The following is a 16,174-nucleotide window of genomic DNA, read 5'->3' as shown; positions in this document are numbered from 1 at the left end:
GGAGGATATTCCAAATTGCTTTTCGTAATGACTGGACAAATTCACAACTCTACCAACGATGCATTAATTTACATGTTTTCTTTAAGCCCTTCTAGCATTTGACATTTTCCTTAGCAAATCAAACCTTAAAGCACATTATCCACCTTTCCTCAGTGTTCTTAAGAGTAAGATTATTAATTATATCTTTATTTTACATGGTTTTTACTTTTTCCATGTTTTTTTTCTCTTCATTCATAGAGAAACTTCCAATCTTTTTTTCTTTTATCATAGCCATGAATAAATTGAAGGTTTCCTTTTTTTTTTGGTGGGGAGGAGAGGTGACAGGAAATCATGGGGGAGGTGCTAATTTAACAAGATTTTGAAAGTAGGTTTTCTGTATTTAGGCTTAGATCCTTAGTCCTCCCAAACTAACCTTTCTAATCAGTGAGGTCCTCATCATATTTTCAGAAATAATACACATTAAAATTGATATGTTTGGAAGTTAGGCATTTTTCTCAAGTGGGTCTCTCCATAACTACATTAGTAACCATGCACAATTGTAGAGTACTTCATGGATGAAGAAACCAGAATCACTTATCAGCACTTTGCTTTAGTTGTTTAATTTGAAAACCATTAAATTTGGAAGATTTAAAGTTGTTTAATTTCCAAATTAGAAATTAATTTAGGCCTTAAGTCTTTCCAGAACTAACTCTTGTTGGTAACCCATCTAAGTATTTGATTCTATAGATTTGATTCTATTTATATAACAACACATGTAAGTATTTGAGTCTATAAGGATTTCCTTTATTTTCAGTAATTTTGTTGAATTTGTCTGTTTGTGTTGGAAATGAGGCAGAGTGGAATAGGAGAGAGCTGGTCTTAGAGTGAGGAAGACTTGAATACAAGTCCTACCTCTACCACATACTGACTGTGTGACCCTGGGCGAGTGACTTAAACTCAGCACTCTAGGAAAATTTCTAAGAATACAAGGTGCTGACTAGCATTTTAGAAGTTATCTGGCCAGTTGATATCCTGTCATTTATGTTGGAAGAGAAAGGAATCAAGAATGTCATGATTTCTCAGGTCTTGAATATTTTATTTTATTTTATTTGCACAAGAGAGGGCAGGGTTGGAGAATAAAGAGAGAAATGTACATAAATCTTACATCAGAATTTCCAATTAAATAGCAAATTTGAAGTCCTGAAATATCAAAGGAGAGATTAATAAAATCGAAAGTAAGAAAAACATTGAACTAATAAATAAAACTAGGAGCTGGTTTTATGAAAAATAAATCAATAAAATAGATAAACCATTGGTTAATTTTATTGAAAAAAGAAAACCAAATTACTCCTGTCAAAAGTGAAAAGGGTAACTTCACCACCAATGAAGAGGAAATTACAGCAGTTATAAGGAGCTGTTTTGCCCAATTATATGCCAATAAATCTGACAATCTAAGTGAAATGAAAGAGTATTTACAAAAATATAAGTTGCCCAAATTAACAGAAGAGGAAGTAGAACACTTAACCCTGTTTTAGAAAAAGAAATTGAACAAGCCATCAGTGAGCTCACTAAAAATATTCTCAGGGTCAAATGGATTCACAAGTGACTTCTACCAGACATTTAAAGAACAATTAATTCTAATACTTTATGGGTTGCTTGGAAAAATAAGTGAAGGAATCCTACCAAATTCCTTTTATGGCACAAATATGGTGTGGATACTTAAACCAGGAAGAGCCAAAACAGAGAAAGAAAACTATAGACCAATTTCCCTAATGAATATTAATGCAAAAATTTTAAATAAAATACTGACAAGATTACAGCAATATATCACAAAGATTATACACTATGACTAGATGGGATTTACATCAGTGATGGAAGGCTGGTTCAGTATTACAAAAACTGTTAACATAATTGACCATATCAGTAACAAAACCAACAAAAATCATATGATTATCTGAATAGATGCAGAAAAAACCTTCGACAAAATACAACACTCATTCCTATTAAAAAGGCTATGAATAAATGGAGCTTTCCTTAAAATGATAAGTAGTATTTGTCCAAAGGCAACAGCAAGTATCATCTGCAATGGGGCTAAGCCAGACTCCTTCCCAGTAAGATCGGGGTGAGGCAAGTATGCCCATTATCACCACTATTATCCAATACTATACTGGAAATGCTAGCTACGGCAATAAAACAAGAAAAAGAAATTGAAGGAATAGGCAATGAGAAAACAAAACCTTTACTCTTTGCAGAGGTCAAGACTACAAAGGGAATTGGTTAAAAAAAAAATATGAAGGATGGTGGCTATTCATACCAGATCTCAAACTGTATTACAAAGCAGTAATCACCAAAACAATCATGTACTAAGAAATAGAGCGGTGGATCAGTGGAATAGATTAGGTACATAATACACAGTAGGAAATGACCATAATAAACCCAAAGCGCCAAGCTTTTAGGACAAGAACTCTATTTGACAAAAACTGTTGGGAAAACTAGAAAGTAGTTTGATAGAAACTAGGTATAGAGCAACATCTCATACTGTGTACCAAGGTAAGGTTAAAATGGGTACATGATTTAGACATAAAGGGAGATGCCATAAGCAGATCATGGGACCATGGAATAGTTTACCTGTCAGATCAATAGATAAGGGAAGAATTTATTATCAAATGAGATAGAGAACATTAGAGGACGTAAAATAGATAATTTTGATCATATTAAATTAAAAAGGTTTTGTACAAATAAAACCAAATGAAGCCAAGATCAAAGGAAAGCAGAAAACTGGGGAAAAATTTGGATAGCAAGTTTCTCTGATAAAGGCCTCTTCTCTGAAATATGTAGATAAGAGTCAAATTCAGATTAATATGAGTCAGTCTCCAATGGTCAAAGGATATGAACAGACAGTTTTCAGATGAAGAAGTCAAAGCTATCTATAAACATATGAAAAAATGTTCTGAATCTCTACTGATTAGAGAAATGCAAATTAAAACAACTCTGAGGGACCATCTCACACCTATCAGATTGGCTAATAGGACAAAAACAGAAAATGACAAATGTTGGAAGAGTGGGAGCATTGGGACACTAAAGCACTGTTGGTGGAGTTGGTGAACTGACTAGTTCTCATCCATCCTGGAGAGAAATTTGAACTATTCCCGAAGACCATAAAACTTGGGACATTAAAGCACTTGTTGATGGAGTTGTGAACTGACTAGTTCTCATCCATTCTGGAGAGAAATTTGAACTCTGCCCAAAGACCATAAAACTCTGGGAGTTTTGACTGAGCAATGCCACTTCTAGGTCTATATCTCAGAGATTTTTTTAAAGAGTTTTTTTTTTTTTAAAGATTGGGGTAAGGACCTATACTTACAGTGGCTCTTTTTGTGGTGGCAAAGAATTGGAAATTAAGGGGATGCCTATCAATTGGGGAATTGCTGAATAAATTGTGATATATGATTGTAATAGAATACTATTGAAATTATGAGCAGAATATTTTCAGAAAACCTGGAAAGACTTACATGAGCTGGTGCAATGTGAAGTGAGCAAAACCAGGAGAACATTGTACGTAATAACAGCAATATTGTAAAATGATCAGTAGGTGACTAGTTATTTCCAGCAGTACAAAGATCCAATATAATTCCAAAGTCTCTATGATGAACAATCACCTCCAGAGAAAGAACTGATAGAATCTCAAAGCAGATCATAGCATACTGTTATTTAACTTTTTTTCCTTTTTCTTTTTTTTTGTCTATGTTTCCTTTCATAGCATGACTAATATGGAAATATGTTTTGTATGACTGCACAAATCTCTTGCCTTTTCAAATGATGGGAGTCAGGAAGGAGAGTTGGAGAAATTTGGAACTGAAAATTTTAAAAAATTAACGTTAAAAATTGTTTTTACATGTAATTGGGGAAAATATTAAAATTTAAAAAATAAATAGGCTAAAAAGATGAATCGTGTATCAGGACTTTTGCTTTTTTTTTTTTTTGGATGAGTTCAAGGGGAAAAGACAAAAGAACTCGCCTCATCCACTATGAGGGAACAGCTGGGTGCATAGACAGACTTCAAAGGCACATGTTGATAGTATGTATTGTTGCTCATGCAAAGTTTGATCAGCATTGGTTAGTCTTGCTTCCTCAGAAATGTAGTAGCCTGCTCTTCTCATATATATGCTTTTTAATATTCATAGTGCCTGGTAGCCTTAAGCTTGGTATTTTCTTTATTTTCTGCATAGGAAACAGGAAATGTAATGGGAGATTTTATTTTTTTAAAAAATATTCCTGGAAATATTTCCCATTTGTTGTTCATAGTGAAACCAGATGTTTTACCAAAAAGACCTGCATTTTGAGCCAAATTCAGCACACGTTTTGCATTTGAGGTTTCACTTTTTAAAGAAATGGATTATAATAAGACATACAGGATTCTATTTTCACATGTCCAGGCCAGGATCTTGCTTAATTTTTCTTCACTTAAGTATGTGCTTTTATACTTCTGGAGTATTGTGACTGTTGACTTGAAAATGAGGCTTCTGCTTTCTGAAAATTTGGTAGAGTTTTTCCTCCATTACATACATGGGCAGAACTTTGATTTTGAATTCTTATACTGAAACAACTCATCAGTGGCCACCCACATCTTGTACTCTGTAGCATATGAGGGCTACAGGACAGTCAGGATCAGTCTTTACCTAGCATAAATGCATGGGTTTAATTAAAACCTTTGGTTAAGTAGCAGTTGCTTGAAGGGATTGTTATTTTCTTTGTTTCTTACACATCTTTATGTAGATGCAGACATTTTAAATCTCTTTAAAAAAAAAGCAATAGCATTACTTAAGCCTTTCCTTAGAAGAGCTCAAAGCACAAGTTTGACCTGTTTAAACTCCTTGATGCTCACTTAGGATATTAGTCAATGGAAGTTTGTCTTTCTGTAAACAAAAATAAAGACTTTTGGGGAAGAATACTTTCCTGTCCTTCCTTTTAGCGTAGCATAGTAAAAATAACATTGGACTTGGAATCAGATGATTTGATTTCAAGTCCCGGGCCCGTATTTCCTAGCTATGTGTCTATAGGCAAGCCATTTAACTTCCTCAAGCCTTAGTTTCATCTATAGATTAGAGGTAATAATATTTGTACTATCTACCTCATAGCAGGGGTTATGAGAAAGGTTTTATCAGTATTTAAATGAGAACTTCTATCATTTATAATGTTAAAACTAGAAGAGACTTTGAAGTCCATTTGACCAAATCTCTCATTTTAGAGATGATGAGACTATACAGTTGACAACAGTTGTGGTGGTATCAGTTTGAACTTAAAAATTTTTTACCACAGAAGTATAGTGAAATGGGTTACAATGCCCTCACATTCTTACTCTTGAATCCCCCATGGGAATGGGGGCAAAATGGGATCAGTGAGCCCATTGATTTTTAATATTGGAAAAGACATCCACATGAACACATTAACTATGGCCATTAATACTAGGTGATCATTAACTGCTAGAAACTGATGTCTGTTTGAAAAAACAGATTTCTTTATCTTCATATGAAAAGGGGGATTTCCATCTGAGCAGTACCTTTTTTAAGGAAGTGAAGATACAGCTTCATGGATGTTAAAAAAATTTAAGTAAGTGCCTTTTTCCTTCACTGAAAATTTTTGTTGGCAAGAAAGGTAGAATATAAGGTGTAAATATTTTGGGGGGTGGGGCTGGAGGGTGAGGATAACAGGAAGAGCCAAAAAAAAAAACCTTTGGCTTGTATGAAAATTATCTATTTTATATATAGTCAATTCCCATTTACTGCTTGTCTTCATTCTGTCTTCCTTACTGAAGCTGAATGACTGCTCACCAAATATGTTATGATGAGAATTCCTTTCAGGTATAGGTTGAAGTAGATGGCTGCTGACTTCCTTTCCATCTGAAAATTCTGTGACTCTCCTTGGCTGTTTTAATGATCTACTAGAGAGTCAACCAAAGAATGGAAAGAAGAGTAAATTTAAATCATTCGGCACCCCAAAGGAAAAGTTATTAGGCAGAAAGTTAAAAATCTTGCCTAAATAATTTTTTTTATCCTCACTTTCTCCTATGTCAGTGTTACCATGTGTTAACTCTTGGACAGTTGAAAGTAAGCAGAGGAGATGGACTCAAGTTGCAGAATCTATTTTTAGATATAGCTAATTCAGGCATTTGTTTTGGTTAAAAAAATATATATTCTTTTTTAATTAAGTTTTTATTGGGATCTTCAAGTTTCTAACTTCATCATAGTTTTCCCAAGTATTCCTCCCTCTCCCAGAGAGGCATTCCATATAACAAATAGTATTTTTTAAGAGGAAAAAAATTAGCAGAAATCATCAATACATTGAAAAGGTCCAAAAACATGTGCAATGTATAATCCCTGTGGACTTCCCATTTCCATAAAGGGATTGGTTTGGGATATCCTTTCATATTTTTTCATCTGAGTCTTGCTCGATCTTTATAATTTGGATACATCTACTCAATTTTTTTTATTGTTCTTTCGATTTCCATTGTTGTAGTTACCTATTTTGTTTTCTTGGCTCACTCCATTCTGTATCAGTTCGTATAGAACTTTGCCTGCTTCTCTGTATTCATCACATAGGTCATTTCTTATAGCACATTAATATTCCATGTACTACAATTCATGTATTCTATTTGTTTAGTCATTTCTCAGTTCATACGTATCTACTCTGTTTCTAATGCTTTGCTATCACAAAAAGTGCTGCTAAGACTATGTGTATTGGTTAACAAGGGCTTTTTTTTGTTTTTACTTTTTCCAATGATTGTGGGAGGAGAGGGAAAATTTGAATTTTGTTCATTGCAACAACAAATATATTTTTAAAAATGCAGTTGAGAGTAGACTCACTTTGCATCCATATCTAGCATAGGTCCTGGTTCATAAGGGGTGCTTAATCGATTGATTATTTCCTCTAGCCATGAAAACCCTGGTTATCCAGGTATAACCTGTGCCACAAACATGAGGCTAAAAAAGATTGGAGTGTGTGTGTGTGTGTGTGTGTGTGTGTGTGTGTCATCAAGTTGCTGTAACATTTAGGTCTTCCTGCATGATTTTTATATGGAGTTTTAAATGAATGACACAGCAATTTTACTGTTTCTATTTTCTTACATATTTCTCTAGGCAATTCGAGTTTTCTTCATGTACCGCTCCCTGTCACTGCAACTTCGAGATGAACCTGAGACCCAGTTACCACTGACAAGAGAAGAGGACCTGATAAAAACAGATGATGTCCTGGATCTGAGTAAGTAACCCTTCATTATTAATAGTAACTATCAAGAAAGCTAGCTGCATGCTTTACAGGTGCTAAAGAAATAAACATTTGACCTTTGTCTTGCTATATAGTAATTTTAGTAAGCGTACTACATGTACGTATGATGTCTACTCTGATTTGAAGACAGTACACTGGATTTTTCACTACTTTCACTGGATTTCTCTCTACTTTGAGGTCAGATTGTGAGTGCTTCTTTTTATTTTTAACTCGTTTGAACATTTCAGTAGTTTTTTTCCTTTCTATATCTGCAGAGTAGAATATCAACTGATCATGCCAGATAGTTTCTCCTGTCTCTACTTTTGTTTTCAGCCTGTTAACTATTTTTAATTTTCTTTGCTTACATGTGTTTTTTTTTCCCTCTTAGAATCTTAGACAAACAGTTTAATTCTCATGTCTATGCTACCTATATCCTTTCCTCTGCCTGTGCCCTTTTACTGTTTTCATCCCTAATAGATAATAATATGGGTTTCTTTAAGAGCATTAGAAGGTATGGATTGATTATGTTGCATAGTTTGATTGTGATGAAACATGTAAAAGTTTTTCTTCAGTTTGACAGTGAATATTTTCGTCAGCAAAGTAAAATTAAATGTCAGTAAACATGCTGGCAAATGCATGTTTTTCTTCTCTGTCTTTATGGATAGCCAACTGAAGTAAAGGTTCAAAGCATTTTACTTAGCAATTTTAATTGATTAGCTGGCTAGTTGTGATCATTTCACTGAGCTTTTTGAAGTAGTCTCCCATTTGGCCCTAATAGGATTGAGCCTTAATAAGGCAATTCTTCCAGAGGGTCTACTGAATGAAAGTTTGTTATAGCAGTAAAAGCAAATCTAGGGTTGTGGCCAGATTCAGGGAATTTATGGGAGAAGCTTTGTTTGGTGCTGTGTTCTTCTCAAATAATTCCTTGAAGCAGTTTCTTTGAACTTCAGACCCAATGGTTTGAAAGTAAGAAGTAGAAAACGACTTCTCTTGATGACTATAAAATAAATACACAATTTAGTTCTGATTCCTTATCCTTGAGTATCATTTCCAGTAAAACTGGAAAAATTTAAATCATCCCTTATGCCCTTCCCCTCTTCCCAGTTTCTTCACACATTTTTAAGCTTCATAGTGATCTTGATGCTGAAAGTTGGGTAAGAGCATAGGCTGGAAGAATTATATCAATGCTAGGATTAAATTAATAGTTTTCATTAAAATCCTTGCACATTGCCTGATTTTCCTTTATAGGCTGACTAATTTCTTTCAAGTTGGGGGGCATTGTAATTTTGCCATGGTTGTCTTCATTTTGTCCAGATTGTTTCTTAATCCCAAGAACTAAGTAATTTTGAAACATATAGTAGTAGTAATAATGTGCTACTCTTTATATAGAGAGGTGATGCTACCAACTCATGCAGTTTCAGTTGTTTTTTCCATTAGCAAGAATGAGTTATTGATGGCATATCTGTGAACTTTTAGTTTCTCTCTCATGACCAGTTGCACACATTTATGAAACAACTGGCCAAGTATTAAGATTATACACTGTAAAATAAATGAAACTTTGTGAAATAAATTTGATTATCTAAGGTTCAAACCCATACCGTTGCTTTCATTGGTACCATGTTATAACTAACTGAACAAAGTAGTCATAGATATTTGAAAAAATTGCAATTCTAACAGGTGTTCCATATGCAGATGGACTTCTTGGGATTTATAGTATTTTTGAATGTAGTCATTAAAAGTAACATAAGACCACACTATCATAGGATAATAAAACTAGAAAGGAAATCAAGCCATCTGCTCCAAATTGCCTTATTTAATAGATGAGGAGGTTTAGTTCAGACAGATCAGAATGCAAGCAGTACCACTGAGGCTCACAAGCTAAAAAAAAATTGTTTTCTTCTCCCCTCAAACCTAAGTCTATGGCCAAATTACAGATTGATGACAGAATTAGAAAAATTAGAATTATTCTATGTTCTAATTCCTTGTCAAGTTATCATTCATTATTTTAAAGTTTATTAAGTTTTAGCATACCATATTTATAGTCCTGGATACTTGATTATTGGCAAACTAGAGTTTTTGTCAAGTGGTTGCTCTAGGTTTATATTAATCTGAAATTGTCCTGGCTTCTGAGAGTCAATTTTGGCAATTTTAATCATATGGTTTGGTCTTTATGTAAGTGATTTTTTTCCATTCCATTTGTTTCAGGATATCCAGTGTTTATTGTCATAATAAAGGGCAGCTAACTATAAATATGGCACACTGGGCTTAGAATCAGGAAGACTTATCTTCATGAGTTCAGATCTAGCCTTAGACTTACTAGTTGTGTGACCCTGGGCAAGTCACTTAACCCTATTTGCTTCAGTTATCTTTGCCAAGAAAAGCCCAAATGGAGTAAGGAAGGTGTTGGACGTGACTAAAATGACTCAACAACAATAACAATGATGTTTGTTGTTACAGTCCTATCTATTACTATCCAAAAATTCTTTCCATAAAACTGATTCAGTACTTTCTCATTTATTCTATAATTAGCCTTGTTTAAAACAAAAAGGCAACATTTTAAAGATAGTTATGAACAAAGGAATAATATGAAAGAATGAAAAATTAGTGATCATTCAACATAAATACACTAAATAGCATATAATAGCCATAGCATTTTATGATAACAAAGAGTTTTTCATATATTTTCTTGTTTTCATTTATCACATTAGTTGATTTAATTATATTTTAATGCAGTTGTGTTTTTTGAGAAGTTTTGTTGGAGTAGATAGTTGATTGATAAAAGGTTCAGGTCAAATATTTTATCCAACTACATTATGAGTTAAATGACAGTCATGCCTCTTAGAAAATGAAGATGAGAGGGGTGGAGCCAAGATGGCAGCTGGAAGGCAGGGACTTGCATGAGCTCCCCGCCAGGTCCCTCCAGCAATCTATAAAAAATGGCTCTGAACAAATTCTAGAACTGCAGAACTCACAAAATAGCAGAGGGAAGCAGGCTCCAGCCCAGGATAGCCTGGATGGTCGCTGGATGAGGTCTATCGAGCACGGAGCGGAGGGGAGTGGAGCTCAGCATGGGCGGCGGTAGGACCAACCAGAGCGGGAGCCGGGTGGAACAGGCCCTAGCGCCCTGAATCAGTGAGCTGTGGCAGTTACCAGACTTCTCAACTCACAAACACCAAAGACATCAGAGAAGGTTAGTGGGAAAAGCTTCAGGGGACAGAGTTAGCGATTTGGCCACTGCCCCAGGGGAAGCAGGGAAGGTGCAGCTACAGAACTACAGCTGCAGTTACTTCCGGCCCTAGGCAGGAGTGCAGAGCCTGCTGAAGATTTTCGTCAGGTCCGGGTTGGTGGTTCTTGAGGAAGGAGGAGTGCTGGTGTGGCACAGCTGTCTGTATAGAAATAGCTCTGAAATCAACAGCACATCCCCTCAAGCAAGCAGTCATACCCCCATGAAAAACTCAAGGGTCAAGTAGTTGGCTGGGAACATGGCCAGGCAGCGAAAACGCACCCAGATTCAGTCTCAGACTTTGGAATCTTTCTTTGGTGACCAAGAAGAAACATACAGCCTGAAGAAGTCAACAAAGTCCAAGAGCCTACACCAAAAGCCTCCAAGAAAAACATGAACTGGTCTCAGGCCATGGAAGAGCTCAAAAAGGAGTTGGAAAAGCAAGTTAGAGAAGTAGAGGAAAAATTGGGAAGAGAAATGAGAATGATGTGAGAAAACCATGAAAAACAAGTCAATGACTTGCTAAAGGAGACCCAAAAAAATACTGAAGAAAATAACACCTTAAAAAATAGACTAACTCAAACGGCAAAAGAGCTCCAAAAAGCCAATGAGAAGAAGAATGTCTTGAAAGGCAGAATTAGCCAAATGGAAAAGGAGGTCCAAAAGACCGCTGAAGAAAATACTACCTTAAAAATGAGATTGGAGCATGTGGAAGCTAGTGACGTTATGAGAAATCAAGATATCATAAAACAGAACCAAAGGAATGAAAAAGTGGAAGACAATGTGAAATATCTCATTGGAAAAAAACCACTGACCTGGAAAATAGATCCAGGAGAGATAATTTAAAAATTATTGGACTACCTGAAAGCCATGATCAAAAAAAGAGCCTAGATATCATCTTACAAGAAATTATCAAGGAGAACTGCCCTGATATTCTAGAGCCAGAGGGTAAAATAGAAATGGAAAGAATCCGCCAATCACCTCCTGAAAAAGATCCCAAAAAGAAAACTCCTAGGAATGTTGTCACCAAATTCCAGAGCTCCCAGGTCAAGGAGAAAATACTGCAAGCAGCCAGAAAGAAACAATTTGAGTATTGTGGAAAAACAATCAGGATAACACAGGATCTAGCAGCTTCCACATTAAGGGACCGAAGGGCTTGGAATACGATATTCCAGAGGTCAATGGAGCTAGGATTAAAACCAAGAATTACTTACCCAGAAAAACTGAGTATCATGCTCCAAGGCAAAATATGACTTTCAATAAAATAGAGGACTTTCAAGCTTTCTCAGTGAAAAGACCAGAGCTGAATAGAAAATTTGACTTTCAAACACAAGAATTAAGAGAAGCATGAAAAGGTAAAAAAGAAAGAGAAATCATAAGGGACTTACTAAAGTTGAACTGTTTTGTTGACATTCCTACATGGAAAGATGATGTGTATGATTCATGAGACCTCAATATCATAGTAGCTGAAAGGAATATGCATGTATATATGTGTGTCTATGTGGGTATATATATGGTGTGTATATAGATAGATAGACAGACAGGGCACAGGGTGAGTTGAATATGAAGGGATAATATCTAAAAAAATAAAATCTAATTAATGGATAAGAGAGGAATATATTGAGAGAGGAAGAAAGGGAGAGATAAAATGGGGTAAATTATCTTGCAAAAAAGTGGCAAGAAAAAGTGGTTCTCTAGGAAGGGAAGAGGGGGCAGGTGAGGAGGAATGAGTAAATCTTGCTCTCATCGGATTTGACCTGAGGAGGGAATACCATACACACTCAGTTGGGTATCTTACCCCACAGGAAAGAAGGAGGAAGAAGATAAAAAAGGGGGGATGATAGAAGGGAGGGCATACAGGGGGAGGAGGTAATCAAAAACAAACACTTTCGAAAAGGGACAGGGTCAAGGGAGAAAATTCAATAAAGGTGGATAGGTTAGGAAGATAGTTAATCTTTCACAACATGAGTATTGTGGAAGGGTTTTACATAATGATACACATGTGGCCTATGTTGAATTGCTTGCCTTCTTAGGGAGGGTGGGCTGGGAGGGAAGAGGGGAGAGAATTTGGAACTCAAAGTTTTAAAAACAGATGTTCAAAAACAACAAAAGAAAAGTTTTTGCATGCAACTAGGAAATAAGATACATAGGCAATGGGGTGTAGAAATTTATCTTGCCCTACAAGAGAAGAAGGGAAAGGGGGATGGAAGGGGGTGACAGATGGGAGGGCTGACTGGGGAACGGGGCAACCAGAATATACGCCATCTTGGAGAGGGCGGGAGCGTAGAAATGGGGAGAAAATTTGTAATTCAAACTCTTGTGAAAATCAATGCTGAAAACTAAATATATTAAATAAATTAAATTAAAAAAAAAAGAAAAGATGAGAGTAAGGTGATTCCAAATAAAATGGATCTTTTGGAGCATTCAGATTCAGGTACTTAGAGCTCTAAGAGTTTCTTGAGCAATAGAAGAGTGAGCTGAGTTAGTTAAAATGGAATTTGAGAAACAAGTATATATGTGGCATTTGAAAAGCAAGTGCATGTGGCCATTGTGGCTTTTGTGGGTAATATTTTCCCCTTTTTGTTGTTTTCTCCTTAAAGAGAATGCAATTCAAGTTTGATTGGTCTATTTTAAAATATATTCATATGGGGAAACAGCATTAAAATAACAAGGTATAACGGCCACTTTAATTATTCATGAACACTTAAGGTGATTTCATTAACCTGAAACTGGCCTTTTTAAGTGTTAAAGCTTCAGTGGTTTGAGACCTCTGTAATGGCCAAACTTTTTAAGGAGGGCTAAATATAACTAAAATGAATTTTTACACACACTATGCATTTGGTTTTATTGTTGCCATTCACAAATTCTCATATGAATATTGGTCACATTTTCCATAGAATTTGAAATGCAGAATTTTTTTAAATTTTGGTTTTGGTCAAATGGAACATTGCACAAAGATTCTAAAAATCTGCACAATGTAGATTGTGTTTTGATTTTTCCAAATTATCCACTTCAGTCTTAATGATTTTTTATATTATTAATGTTCTGCCTGCATGCTCTTCTTTCTACTCCCTCTTGAAACTAGGGCTATATGCTGTACTAATCAGAAAGAGGATCGTGGTTGAATTAAACTGCCAATTCTCCAAGGGAATGATAACATGAAATTAACATCATTTCCCCCCTCTCTATGAATTACACTTCTCTGAATGTTTGATGAATAATACTGCTGGCTCTTTTTCAGAAATGAAGTAGAAATATGGAGAAATGAAATTCTGTCTTATAAACTGACTGGAAATGTGATTATAATACAGCTGTCATTTTTGTTCCAGTAGATTTTCTTAAAGTAAATCAAATTGTAGTATTAGTTTGTACTTTTAAAGCAGGATGATGTAGTTGTTTCCTGTGTATTGATTATTTGATTGGTACCTGTCTGCTACAACTTTTTTTCAGTAATGCTCATTGATGTGGTTTAATGTATATTCCTGTAATCTTTCCCCATTTTTATAAACTTAAAATCGTAATTGAGGTACTTTAGAGACATGTTCTACTGAAATAATATGATCACTTACATATCCCCTTTTTATGTACTGGAGTAAACCTAGAACATTTCTCTGAAAAAAGACAAAAACTATGTTTTCTTCTATCTACCTGACCTTCTGTGTTTAGTCTGTTTTGAAGAACTTTTGAAAAGCATTTGGAAAGAGAATGTTAAGCTTTACCTTTTTTTTTTCAGATTTAATGATTTTTTTATTTGATATTTTTTAGTTTTCAGCATTGATTTCCACAAGATTTTGAGTTACAAATTTTCTCCCCATTTCTACCCTCCCCAACCCACTCCAAGATGGCATATATTCTGATTTCCCTGTTCTCCAGTCAGCCCTCCCTTCTATCACCCCACTCCCCCTACCCCCCATCCCCTTTCCCTTTACTTTCTTGTAGGGCAAGATAGATTTCTATGCCCCATTGCCTGTATATCTTATTTCCCAGTTGCATGCAAAAACACCTTTTTTTTTTTTTAGCATCTGCTTTTAAAACTTTGAGTTCCAAATTCTCTCCCCTCTTCCCTCCCCACCCACTTTCCCTAAGAAGGCAAGCAATCCAACATAGGCCACACATGTATCATTATGCAAAACACTGCCGTAAATAGTCATGTTGTGAAAGACTAACTATATTTCCCTCCCTCCTATCCTGTCCCTCTTCATTCAGTTTGCTCCCTTGATCCTGTCCCTTTTCAAAATTATTTGCTTTTGATTACTTCTTCCCCTATTTACCCTCCCTTCTACCATCCCTCCTTTTTTATCCCCTCCCCATTACCTTCATGTGGGGTAAGATACCCAATTGAGTATGTATGTTATTCCTTCCTCAAGTCAAATCCGATGAGAGCAAGATTGACTCATTCCTTCTCACCTGCTCCGCCTCTTCCCTTCCAATGAACTGCATTTTCTTGCCACTTTTATGTGAGATAATTTACCCTATTCTATCTCTCCCTTTCTCTCTTTCAATATATTCCTCTCTCATCCCTTAATTTGATTTTATTTTTTTAGATATCATCCCTCCATATTCAACTCATCCTGTGCCCTCTGCCTCTATATATATTCTCTTCAACTACCCTAATACTGAGAAAGGTCTCATGAATTACACACATCATCTTTCCATGTAGGAAGTCATCATAAGTCCTTTACGATTTCTCTTTCTTATTTACCTTTTCATGCTTCTCTTGATTCTTGTGTTTGAAAGTCAGATTTTCTATTCAGCTCTGGTCTTTTCATTGAGAAAGCTTGAAAGTCTTCTATTTTATTGAAAGTCCGTATTTTGCCTTGGAGCATGATACTCAGTTTTGCTGGGTAGGTGATTCTTGGTTTCAATCCCAACTCCTTTGACCTCCAGAATATCATTCCAAGTCCTTCGATCCCTTAATGTGGAAGCTGCTACATCTTGTGTCATCCTGATTGTTTTTCCACAATACTCAAATTGTTTCTTTCTGGCTGCATGTAGTATTTTCTCCTTGACCTGGGAATTCTGTAATTTGGTGACAATATTCCTAGGAGCTTTCTTTTTGGGATCTTTTTCAGGAGGTGATCGGGGGATTCTTTCAATTTCTATTTTACCCTGTGGCTCTAGGATATCAGGGCAGTTTTCCTTGATAATTTCTTGAAAGGTGGTGTCTAGGCTCTTTTTTTCAACATGGCTTTCAGGTAGTCCAATAATTTTTATACTATATATCTCCTATTTTCCAGGTCAGTGGTTTTTCCAATGAAATATTTCACATTGTCTTCCATTTTTTCATTCCTTTGGTTCTGTTTTATAATATCTCGATTTCTCATAAAGTCACTAACTTCCACTTGCTCCGATCTAATTTTTAAGATAGTATTTTCTTCAGTGGTCTTTTGGACCTCCTTTTCCATTTGGCTAATTCTGCCTTTCAAGACATTCTTCTCCTCCTTGGCTTTTTGGAGCTCTTTTGCCGTTTGAGTTAGTCTATTTTTTAAGGTGTTATTTTCTTCAGTATTTTTTTGGGTCTCCTTTAGCAAGTCATTGACTTGTTTTTCATGGTTTTCTTGTATCACTCTCATTTCTCTTCCCAATTTTTCCTCTAGCTTTCTTACCTGTTTTTCCAAATCCTTTTTGTGCTCTTCCATGGCCTGAGACCAATTCATATTTTTCTTGGAGGCTTTTGATGTAGGCTCTTTGACTTTGTTGACTTATTCT

At 35.5% G+C, this 16,174-nt stretch overlaps 1 protein-coding gene across 3 annotated transcripts in view; it reads left to right on the top strand.

Moving 5' to 3' along the window:
- Positions 1–16,174, top strand: part of CLEC16A (C-type lectin domain containing 16A) — a 234,537-nt gene that overhangs the window by 102,592 nt on the left and 115,771 nt on the right. For all 3 annotated transcript variants that reach the window (XM_036739004.1, XM_036739005.1, XM_036739003.1), the window contains exon 18: positions 7,116–7,236. In XM_036739004.1, coding sequence (XP_036594899.1) covers positions 7,116–7,236 — 121 coding nt within the window. The remainder of the gene's footprint in view (positions 1–7,115; positions 7,237–16,174) is intronic.

The sequence above is a fragment of the Trichosurus vulpecula genome, chromosome 9 (assembly GCF_011100635.1).
Source record: "Trichosurus vulpecula isolate mTriVul1 chromosome 9, mTriVul1.pri, whole genome shotgun sequence".
NCBI lineage: Eukaryota > Metazoa > Chordata > Mammalia > Diprotodontia > Phalangeridae > Trichosurus > Trichosurus vulpecula.
The sequence above is the reverse complement of the archived record's forward strand: the minus strand, read 5'-3'. Positions and strand labels throughout refer to the sequence as shown.